Raw genomic sequence first — 12,282 nt, forward strand, 5'->3', positions numbered from 1 at the left:
TCAAATGTACCTGTGGCTGGTTTTACTTGGATTCAGTTTGACTGTGTTTTCTCTGCCCATCAGGAGGAGGAGCAGCGTTTATCTGAGCTCTCCCAGCAGAAGAAACACGGACTCTCTCTTGGCTCCATCACCTCGCGATTTTGGCGCTCCAAGCAGCAGTGAGCCCCGCCCCCTCCCCTGCTCACTTACCACTCATCACTTGTCCGAGGTGAGGTGAGGGGGGAGGAGGGAAAGAGACCTGTGTGCTGCAGGTGAGCGGTCTCTGCCGTCACAGATAGCCACAGTCGGCGGGGCTGCTGTGCTGGAACGGCGCGAGGACGCTGACTGGCTCTGCACTTCCTGATTTTTGTGGAGGCGGGGCCTCATCTTTGTGTCACCTGATGAAATTTTAAGCTGCTGATCGAGAGGATCCGGGTCAGTTTAAACTCTTGTTGCTGGTGGTTGAAGGCTGATCCGGGACCGGCGCTGCCATCTCCACTCGAGTTAGAGTCCACCCCACAGCTTACAGGATCTGACCTGAGATCAGCTGTCATCTGCCACACTTTGAGAATGTGTATTTTATTTTCTATGACTGTGTGTGTGTGTGTCTCAGACTGTGCAGTTGGAAGCGATGGTCACATCATGAATAATGTTTATAGTGATGAAAATAAACAATAAGTAATATCCATGGGAGTTTGGTGAATATGTCAGAGCAGCGGCAGCATAGACGGATGTGCAGCCAAGACCGGAACAGCAGGTGAGGAAAACGAAGGAAGGAAAAGCAGGATAAAATCTGAGGTCTGAGCGTTTTTCATTCATGAGTCTGATGTTGGCGGGTGTGGATGAGTGGGACACAACAACTGCAAAAAGCACCACTTCTTAAAAATGTGACATCTGGCAGAAGGATGATGAGGAACAAAAGGTTTTGGATGAAGAGACCTTACCCGCTCAACAGTGTTTTCCTCTGTACAATACTTTGCAATTGGTCCTTGTTAGTTGGCAAGCTAGCTAACGTTAGCTAGAAGAAAGCTAACTCGAATGGTTGAGGTCCTTGAAACCAGAAAAGGTCCCTACAAGAATCAAATGCACTGCTATCATCGTACCTAGTCTTATCTCATTATCAGTCTTCTTACGAGGGCCTCATTAGATAAAACGAGATATTAGCTTACCTAGCTAGCCAGCATTAGTGGAATTGTTTAGGAGCAGCTTGAAGAACGTGTCACGGAGTCTGAGATCCACAAAGATCACCACCATGTGATGAAGCTGCTGAAGATGCAGAACTTAAGTTACAGTCTTGAGCCACCCTTCATTTCTTTATATTTTGCTTCCAAGGAGCCAGGCCTTGTCATTTTTAAAGTGGTCCAGAGCAACAGTTCTCCAGCTTTCTGAAGGTCTTTCAAAGTGTTTCTTTGGACATTGGCTGCTTTTTCACTCGTTTTCAGTCTCCATTTTTAGAGGATTTTTTTGTTTAAGCCATTTAACACTGACTCATTCAATCAGAAATAAGGCTTCTAATTTGCACATAAGTCAACTTAGCAAAGGACCAGTTTTAAACTTTGTCTTTAAGCACTTTGTTACTCACCCTGTCACAAACACACACAACTTGTTCTCATTTGCCAAAGATAACACAGTTTGACTGACAAAGCATTTTTGCAGCAACAGGGTGATTGCCCAAGAGCTATTAGCAGAAGACTTGGCAAATCTCTGCATGGTGTGCAGTGTGTCCTTAAAAAGTTATAAACTATAAACTATACAGCAGGTGAACAGTATCTGACAGGACCTGAGAGCTGCATCCAGACCTTCAGCTGATCCATCTGCTGTTCACTGGAACCTCATCAGAAATGATCTCAGTGGAAGGGTGGCTGAGGAAAGGCTGAGGTCTGCCACATCACACAAGAACTGGACTGAACATCAGTGGTAATAGGTCTGATGGAGTCTGACAGTTTGGGTTCAAATTGTCATCGGCATGTACTGTGGAGGTCAGGAGAGAGTCACAACAGTAAGCGTCTACAGCGTCAGCTGTGAAATGCGGTGGAGGCGCTGTCGTGATTTGGGGCTGCATTTTCGCCAGTGTTGTTGGAGATCTTGTCGAAATTGATGGAAATACGAGTGCAGAAAAGTACCATCAGATTTGGATCCACCATAAAGTGCCATCTGGAAAACATCTGATTGACAGCATCTTCATTTTTCAGCAGAACAATGATCCCAAACACACTGCCAATGCAGTAAAAGCATACCTAGATACAAAAACACACAGTGGAACACTATCAGTCATGGATCGGCCTCCTCAGAGCCCGGACCCCAGCATTACTGAAGCAGTGTGGGATCATCCTGACAGAACAGAACAAAAGGCAGAAACATGCAAAGAAGAGCTCTGAATGTCCTTCAGGAAGCCTGGAGAACTGTTCCTGGAGGCTGCTTAAAGGAATGACAGAGAGCTGCCTCAGAGGGTTCAGACTGAACCCAAGGAGGTCACACCAAATACTTTCAAGCTCGTTAGAACTGTACAAACTGTTTTTGCCATTTATGTTTATGCACGTTTCAATGAATCACTGCATCTACTTTTCATTTTCCTTAAAAATATGAAGAAATTACAAGTGACTCAAGACTTTGATTCTGACTCTGACGTGATGGTAGCTCACACTCGGTCACGGCATTAGGCTTTAAATAGCATCGGTGTTTTTGCAAAGAGGAGGAGACGCCGCATTTGTTGGTGACAGATGAATCCTCATTTGGCAGCGTTGAGTTTGTTGATATGCGATTAAAAACACTGTCAGGTCTGCTGCAGACTAAGTATATATTTACTGAACACCACCACCCTCTGAGGCCTCTGATTTTTATTCTTTTTCCAAAGTAATGAGTCAGATGGTTTTTGAACTCAGCTCGATGTGCATGTTGATGTGAACTCACGATCGGCAATAAACCCAGAATAAATAGAACCAGCCAACATGATGATGTTTAGATTTTCCTGTTTTTGTTCACAGTACTTCCTTCAGTCTTTGTTAAAGTGTAAATCAGTGGAATATGGGCCCATAATATGAATCATTTTAGGTTTTATTGCCTCAGTTTTCCCTTCACTGTTTACAAGCTTTGAATTTTCCCTCCTTAAATGAAATTCCACTTGTTAAAGGCACTTCTTGGTGGTAAATGTATTCCCCATCTCAAACATGCTGTTCTTTAAAGTGTTGGACAGAAGAGGAATCAGGTAAAGAGAGTTTTGATCTTATGGTTTCGGGGCTCCAAGCTTTACAGAAACATTTCTGCTGAGTTTTAAGAGAACATGTGCGGCACTCTTGTATATGTTTAATGTACAGAAAAGTGAGGCTGAAGCCGGGCCAAACATCAGGAATCTGCTTTGTTGGAGTTAAATCAGGAACCCTGTGGTGCTTAGAACCTGTAAATCTGTTTTTCTTTCCTCTCTTCACAACACCCCTTAATTATGTGCCGGGGCAATCGCCACCTCTGAAAGAGTATAAAAACTGATAAGAGACGATGAGTTCTGTGTTAGCACAAATCAACAAACAGGAGCAGTGGGAGGGTATCTCCACCTCCACTGCAGCTCTGGTCCGGAGATATAAAAATACATCAAAATAAATGAGACAGCGTGAGTTATTGGGTCCTTTTTTGTGATAGTCAGGAATTTAAAGAGCCAAGATTGGGTGTTAAAGTTTAATTTCGTTACTGTGTAACCATCAGCCACAGACAACGAGCTCCGAAGGTCCAGTTCAGGGACTCCAGTTAGCTGAGGTGAAGCCTAGCAGGCAGCTAGCAGCTACAGCCACCTGTGTCACCATCCACCTGTCAGTCAAAGAGGCCACGCCCCTAATAATGCAAACCTTAAACTTAATCTAATTTAAACAGGTGAGTTATAAAAACATTCTCTCCCTGTACAGCTGTTATGAAGGAGGAAACAAGCTACAGAGACCAAAGCAGTTCCTGTATCAGGCTGTAAACATGTTTATTTCTGCTGTAAACTTTTAACATGGGAATCTATGGGGACTGGCTCACTGTGGCGCCTCTGCTGGGTGTCAGAGGAACTGCAGGTGACACGGGTCTGGGCTGTGTTGTGGAGTGTTCCGGTGATCACAGCAAACAGGGGCTGCTCGGATATTTTTGTGGTGTTTACGTCATGCAATAATGAAGCCCAGAAGACTCCTGCATGAATAAATGTGAATAAATTTGGGAGCTTTAGGCATTCAGAGCCCAAATATTTGCCCCTCCTAACTGCTCATAAAGTGCACACTGAGTCCTGCCAAACTCTACTGAAAATATATTAGAGATAATAAATCCCTCTCATAAAGTGTAGTTTGGACACAAAGCAAAGAGGAGGCCGCGGCCTTTAAAGAAATTGAAGCAGTAACTTTCCACTTTCATGCTGTTTTTGCAGTGGGAGCCGTGGACTGAAGGAGGCTCAGAGCGCTGAGCTTTAAGGCAAACAGATTAAAAGCTTCTCAAACACCAACTAAACCATATCTGCATTTATCCAGAGTGATGAAACCCCACGAGGAGCAGCTCAGGAGAGTTTACTGCTGGTATTCAAACTGAGATGCTGCTCTTTGTAGAAATGTGAGTGGATTTAAAATGATTAGAGGCTTAAAGTAGGAAACCTGAGGCTGACTTCACACAGGCTGCAAGCAGCTACATTTAACCACAGGTGGGTCCGAAAACCAAAGTTACTGCATAAAAAAACACACCTCCAGATTCTTCTTTTGGTGGAAAATAAGCTCAGATTTAATGAAACACCCGTTTACAAGGAACTACAGAGAAAAATGAACATTTTCCCACTCTCATCAGCGCAGCTCCTCAGCTCAGCCTTCTTGTTGATGCCCTAAAGAAAATATAACAAACTGATCTGGATCCAGATCTCCTCCAGGATCCAGGCGTGCGGTTCATGCAGGATGTGGAGGGAATTTTTCAGCCTCGGAGGTCGACTTGTTTTCCGAGTCGGAGTTTTAACTCGCCGCTAAAGCAAACTGCCAGCATCAGCCTGCCACAATCAGACATGCAGACTGACAGACTGTTAACCAAAGCAGTCACCTCAGGACATTAAAGCACCGCTGTAATACTCTCTTCATTGTTCTTAGTATAAATTCAGTTTGAGTCAGTCTTTCGTGTATTCATGCGCAGGTCCATAAAGTTTTTGGACAGTGAAACATTTTATGTATTTCTGCCTGTGTATCCAGCCACAGAGGATTTTAAATAAAAAAAATGCAGACTTTGAGCTTTAATTCCAGGGCTTTAACAAAGGTTTGACATGAACTGTTCAGCCTTTTTAGCAGAGCAAACGCAGCACGAGGTGTCCGTGGGGATCCAGTCACTGACTGCAAAGGATGTTCATCCACATAATAAAAACAATCTTTATATTTAAAATGATACTTTGTCCAGTTACTTTGAACCTCTGAAAATGTGGAACTGTGAATAAAAACAGCTGCAACTCCCAAACAGTTGATGCAAAACTTTTATTAAACATGTTGAATTATAGCTGAAAGTCTGCACTTCAATCACATCTTTTGTTTATTTAAAATCCACTGTAGCTGGATACAGAGGCAAAACCACAAACACACGAGTCACTGTCCAGACAAATATGGGCCTAACTGCATATACATAGGTAAATATCCCTGTTTGTCTGTGAATAAATGTGGAGTTAAAAGTGCAAAAGTACAGAGAAATTAGATGAGCAGAAGAATCATCCGTACTGACATTTACTCTTTAGCTGAAATTTTACATTTTAATGGTAAACATCACCTGAAGATTGATGCAAATCAAACCCAAACCTGACAGGAAGTTCCTGGAAACCCGTTTTCCATGCAACACACCAAACCTCATTTCCAGCTTCTGTGAAATTTTCTCATTTGCTTTAAATAATAAACTTGAGGTGTGTAAAAAATGAGCATGTGGAGGTGCCCCTGTTTGCTCTGTTTATTATAAGTATATCCATCCATCCATCCATCCAGCTCCAGCAGCTGCTGACACGTTCACCTGAATCCGCGCATCTCACCTGTCTTTAGATTTTCCGTCTGAATTCTTTGCGCGTGCCTGTTATAAAGTGTACGCTGCAGGTCTTAATGAGCTCGTGATTGTGCGTGCACGTGCATGTGTGTGAGAGTTCACACCTACCTGCAGGCAGTCTGTGAGGTGAGACAAACAGCGTGAGCGGCTCCACGTGGCCTAATCTTTAATCGTGCCCGCGGGTCGCTGCGCGTGCACGTGTCCTTCTATAATACCTCTCAGGAGTTCTGGTTAAACCTCAAAGCGTCTCCGCCTGAAACCGGAAATAGTTCCACTTTCCCAGATCGATTCAGATGCTTAGCTCACGCGCTGAAAAGGGAAGAAATTATTATTTCCGGTGATGTAATTCAGACCGTTAATGCACTGAAAACATCACATTAAGTCCAAGTTGCAGTTTGCCCAGTTCATAGATCACAAAGATCCAAAGGAGGCCATCTGGCTCCATTAAAACCTCATAAAGAGTCGTTTCTTCTGGAGTCCTTTATAGTCATCCAAACTTCATGATTATGCAAAAGATCAACTTCCAGATGTTGATGTTGTCCTCCCTTTCCATGCAACATGAATGGCACATCACAGAAAGTATTTCTTTTATCCTCCCCTTAGTCACTGTATATAAATGTATATTTTTTTGGCACCCAGACAAATCTGTGTGATGCTTGATTATGTTCATAGTGTGAGGCCTAAAAACTATCTACTGTGAACACAATCTGAAAGTCACATTGTTCAAAAACAGGAAAAAAATGAATCCGGACCTTCAGCTGATCCATCTGCTGTTCGCTGAAGCCTCGTCAGAAATGATCTCAGTGGAAGGGCGGCTGTTAGGAAGCCATTGTTAAGGAAAGGAAACAAGGAGGAAAGGCTGAGGTCTGCCACATCACACAAGAACTGGACTGAACATCAGTGGCAGCAGGTCTGATGAAGCCAAATCTGGCAGTTTGTATGGAGGTCAGGAGAGAGGTCACGCAGTGGAGGCTCCTTCATTGTTTGGAGCTGCAGCCAGTGGTGTGGGAGATCCTGTCAAAACGGATGGAATTATGAACACAGAAACGTGCTGTCAGATTTTGATCCACCGTTTAACACCATCTGGAAAGTTACTGATTTTTCAGCATGCCAATGATCCCAAACACACGGCCACGATTCTGAGTCTAAGACGAGGGAGGCGTCCAGGGTCAAGCTTCTACATTCCTCTTATATGTAACAATTAATAATAATGAATTTAAAGTGCAGCACAGATCACAGAGTGGATCTACAAAAGGCAAAACACATATTTTATTCCTTGAGTCAGACAGCTTGATTAGCTCCAGAAATACTTTGTGTATAATAATGCTGTCATCGCCTCAGCAGGTACTGCACTGCATTTTATTGATAAACTGAAGACATTAAAGAGTTTACTGCAGTTCTCACACTCTGCAAAAGCACCAGTGAGCCGGATCGGACCCTGAGCTGCATGTTTGACGCCACAGTTTAAGAAAGCTCACATAAGAAAAGAGCAGAAACAAAAGAGCGAGTCAAACAAAGAAGAATGCGCGATGTGGTTGAAATGTTCAGAAACACAAAGTCTGGCTTTGATTCCGGCTGATCTGAGCTTTTTGTTGTCTTCTTTCAGAGTGCAGGCTGCGAGGTTTGAGGATCTAAATGTGCTTTCACTCAGAGTTCCCACAGCTCAGCGCGGAGGTGTGAACCTGGGAACGCTGAGGCCGCTGCAGAGCTTTATGACTCCTCCATTTGCCTCGCAGCAGCTCACGGCTCTTTAACTGTCAGATGCTAACAGAAGGCAACAGACTGCAGGGACTAAAAACCACCACCAAAAAAAAAAAAAACCAGACTTCCACCCCAAAACAGGTCTGATTGTCACATTTACACAAAGGTGTAACACACTCTTTATTTAGAGCAGGGAGTTACTGCAGCAGCCAAAACAGCACCTGCAGCAGCACAGCTGCATTTTTAGCTTCACTAAAAATAAAACTCTTTGTTTTATTCAAATAAAAACATCGTTCAGATTTTACGTTAATCACCTGAATCTATCAATGAGTTACTGGAGTGTGGGCGGGGCTAACACAGTCCGTGATTGACAGGTGAAACTGGTTACCTGTCTGTTTCTGCCACTCAGGGAGAACACCCCTCCCCCTGGCTCGACCTCCTCCTCCACCTGACCGTTGTTTATCTGCGCATGTCTGCTCAGGTGTCAGCGTTGACGCTTTGCGGGGCTCCTCGCGCACATCTTTGAGCTCACCCCAGTTGTTCACACCTGAGCAGACTTTCCCACGGCCTGCCGCTCTCTCAGACACCTCCTTACTCCTCCTCGCGGCACACGCCATGTGCTGTCTCACCTGAACAAAAGCTCGTGCCGCCTCTCGTCGGACCATTTGGGCACGTGTTGGAAGACAAAAGGAGCGGATGGAGGTGTGAAACAGCGCGCGACTTTTCAGGTTATTCCGGCAGCAGTAAAACCTCAGAGAGTGGAAGGAGCCCGCAGGCTGATCAAGATGTTTGACTGTTGATGCAACCGTGAGGCCAACAGGGGATAAAAGCGGGGAGGACGGCTTTTTTTGCGTCCAGCTGCGACAAAATAAATCCTGATTTAGCTGCGCTGCTGTGACGCAGACTGCGCGTGTTTGTCACCACGGTTTCAAGAACCGTCCGGGCTGTCCACGAGAGTCTAATCAGACCAATAAAATCTAAAGCTGAGAACAAAGTTCACACCTGCATCATTTCATCATCGCGCCGCTCTTTGTTAAACCTGACGCTGACGTGCGCAGGGGCACGCGCGAATCCCCATTCAGAGGAGATGAGGCGCGTGGCGCGCGTGTGTCTGCGGAATCTGCGGGGGTCAGCTGATCGATAAGCAGATGGCGCGCGATCGAATATGTGCATATTGTCTGCTGATGCTTCCTGGTGTTGTGTGCACGCGACCGCCTCCCCGGGGTGCGGACGCTGCACGTGCTCAGCACATAAAAAGGCGCCACATTAAAACTAACTAATATCATAAACGGACGAGTTTAGGGAGCAGAAATATGATGAGAGATGGATCATTTTTCACTTTTCCGCTCATAACTCTTAAAACCAACAGGTATGTTTGGCAATAATAAACACACGTGTGTTCAGTAATAATAGGTGCGTACTGACAGGGAGCAGGCTGTAAGACCGAGCTGAACCCCGTCAGTCCGGTGATGCTGCCGCTGGAAAGCTCCAGTAAAACACAGCTTACAGTTTTCCACAGCTGCTTCTGTTTTTCCTGAAACTTCCAGGCGGAATGTGTAAGACCGCCGACTCTGCTGGCATCACAACCACCACCACACACAGAAGCAGCATAAACATTGAAAACACACGCGTGATGACATGAAGCTCAGGGGTTTCCAGCGTCACGAAGAACTGAAACCTGAGGATTCAGCGAAGATGTCAGCAGAGGGTCTGAGACGGTCCTTCAGTGTCAGAAGGAAAAGAAACATAAAAATGTTTATGCAGTTATGTGCACTAAAGCATTGCTCATCCACCATAATTTATATATATATATATATATATATATATATATATATATATATATATATATATATATTTCTATGATATAATTTATTGAATCAGTCACTCTGCTGGAAAAACCTTAAATAGTTTTTACCTCGACATCAACGACCTGCAGATCTGATTGAGCTTTTCTGCACATTCTCACAGATTCATCTGTGATGCATAAAGCTGAGCAGCACTGAGCTCATTGTGTAAACAGCACGACTCCAAATTGTTTTTTACTAGAAGGTTCATACCAACCTCAGGCAGAGGAGGAGGAGTCAGAGGAGATCCACCGAGCAGGCATAGACTGAGTTTTTATGCATGTATGCACTTTATTTTTTTAAGTAATGAAAACTTTGATCTGAGGATAAGATCAGCCTCCTCCTGTTCTTCATCTCTGACATCAGACAGGCTGGAATCAGGTGACCAGCAGGCTGTGTGTGTGTGTGTGTGTGTGTGTGTGTGTGTGTGTGTGTGTGTGTGTGTGTGTGTGTGTGTGTGTGTGTGTGTGTAGGTTACAGCTCAGAGGAGTTTTCATGCCTCCAGCTCACTTCTTTCACACTCAGCAGCTCGTCTCGAGTCCAAACATCTGTTGTTGTTGGTTTAAATCAGTTTATGTATTGTCTTTTATTGTGAAACACACACACACACACACACACACACACACACACACACACACACACACACACACACACACACACACACACACGTGGGGGTGACAATGGGTGGTTTGTTGTGTGATGAAGCGTGCCTCATGCAGGGGTGGGGGGTTATGGACCAGCAGAGGCACACGTTGCCCTCATTCAAATTCAAATGTTTTGTGTGTGTGTGTGTGTGTGTGTGTCGGGGGGCAACAGCCCAACAAAAGCAACAGCTCATCAGCATTAGGACCTCCTCATCTTCCTCCTCCTCTTCACACACACCTGAGGCAAAGGTGAGGCCTGTACACTGTGTCATCCTGGTTGGTTTTTATGCACCAACTTTCACCTGTTCTGTATGAAATTAAGCAAAAATGCATAAAAATCATGCACCAGGTAATAACAGCTTAACAACAAGAATTCATATTCATAGAAGTGCATTTCAAAATCAACCTAAAGTACTTCACAGCAGAAAGATAAAACATCTAATCCTGAGCTTAACAGAAGACTAAAAACCTGAGAGAAGACCAAAAAGGTTTCATTTTGAGTTCTCGGGCTTTACCTTTTACCTCCTAAAAGTCCAGACTCAGTCCTCATCAGACTGCAGCAGGATTAACTCAGCTGACACTTATTTATTTACAAAGGTATACCTGTGTGACATACAGTGGGGTCAACTATGGGATCCATCTCAGGTTTATGTGTTAATCCTTCTTAACAAAACCTGACCTGAATGAGCTCCACAGTTGTGAGTGATGCTGGTTTAAAGTGGTCTCTGTAGATTAGAGACCCCCCAGCAGCTCGGGGTCGCTTAGCTGCTGACAGAAGGCAGCCGACTGATAACCGTCACCTTCACAGAGACGCAGCCGTCAGCAACAACAGCTCTGATTGGTTAGAAGTGATGGTAGGAGGCCTGTCCACTGTTGCACTCACCTGTTTCTCATCTCCTTGATTTCTCCATTTAAAAAGTCCCAGAAACACCCCCGTACAGCTGAGGGTTCAGCTGTGACCATGAATGAATGCAGCAGGCATTATGTACACTGAACGCAGAGAGTTTGATAACTCTGTTATCACTGAAGCTCCACACCCTGAAGGTGGGTCATTATCATACAGCTGAGACCCCCAACACACACACACACACACACACACACACACACACACACACACACACACACACACATTCTAGAGCGCATGTGACATCTCCAGATTGAAATCTCAGTTGTTCAAGTGTGTGTGAAGGATGCCTCGGCTACGGCAGCCTGGAGGTGCAGAAGACGAGGGGTGTAACTACAAAGGAACTCAATCAGCTTGTTTCGTGATGAACTCAGAGGCTGCACCTGAGGCCCGGAGTAAGATAAAGAAGGATTATTCTGAACTGTGACTCATGCAGAGCTGCTGTAGTAGAGTCCAAGAGTAAAAATATGGAAATGAGCAGGTAGTGTGCTGTAAGTTGCCACGTTGGTCATGTCACTCGCAAACAGTGATGTCACTACAACCCTGTTACCATTTCCACCAGTGCTGAGGGCGTGGGTACCCACTGTGGCATTCTTCTAAACAAGACGTCATGGCTCAGACAATATTCAGTTCAATTCAATTTTATTTGTGTGTCTATCTATCTATCTATCTATCTATCTATCTATCTATCTATCTATGGCTTTACAAAGGTGCTTTAACCTCATGGTGGCCAGCGTGGCAGTAGCTGGTGTGTGATGGACACATCCCTCTCCTGATGCTGTTTAATTCTAACATCAGAACTCTGAAATCTTTGACTGGATTGAAACTTTCACCTCTGTGTTTTCAGGCTGAGCCACAGCCTGACGACAGAGACGCAGAAAGTACTGCGGTTTCTGTCCAGATCACATGAAGTTATTTTACTGACCAGATATTCCTGGTGATACAAATGCAACTGATTGACTTTCTAATCTGTGCTCTAGTAGCTGTAATTCCAGCAGTGTCAAGACTTAGCAGAAGATCAGGAGCAAACATTAAAACATCATCAACCGAATGCCTGAAAATTCCCAAAAAAACAAAACAAAAAACAGCATCTTTTGGTGGTTTTAATGAACTCAGCAGATTTCAGGAAACTTAGTGGTGCAGCAGACACCGCAAATAAAAGAATGGGTCAAATTGTGGCACTTTACTGAACTCAACCTCC

At 44.5% G+C, this 12,282-nt stretch overlaps 1 protein-coding gene across 2 annotated transcripts in view; it reads left to right on the forward strand.

The window, feature by feature from the left end:
• The window catches only part of timm50 (translocase of inner mitochondrial membrane 50 homolog (S. cerevisiae)), a 33,944-nt gene extending 32,181 nt beyond the window's left edge, over positions 1-1,763 (forward strand). For both annotated transcript variants that reach the window (XM_030743499.1, XM_030743498.1), the window contains exon 11: positions 64-1,763. In XM_030743499.1, coding sequence (XP_030599359.1) covers positions 64-162 — 99 coding nt within the window. In that variant the 3' untranslated portion in view covers positions 163-1,763. The remainder of the gene's footprint in view (positions 1-63) is intronic.
• The last annotated feature ends 10,519 nt before the right edge of the window (positions 1,764-12,282 follow it).

The sequence above is a fragment of the Archocentrus centrarchus genome, chromosome 13 (assembly GCF_007364275.1).
Source record: "Archocentrus centrarchus isolate MPI-CPG fArcCen1 chromosome 13, fArcCen1, whole genome shotgun sequence".
Taxonomy (NCBI): domain Eukaryota; kingdom Metazoa; phylum Chordata; class Actinopteri; order Cichliformes; family Cichlidae; genus Archocentrus; species Archocentrus centrarchus.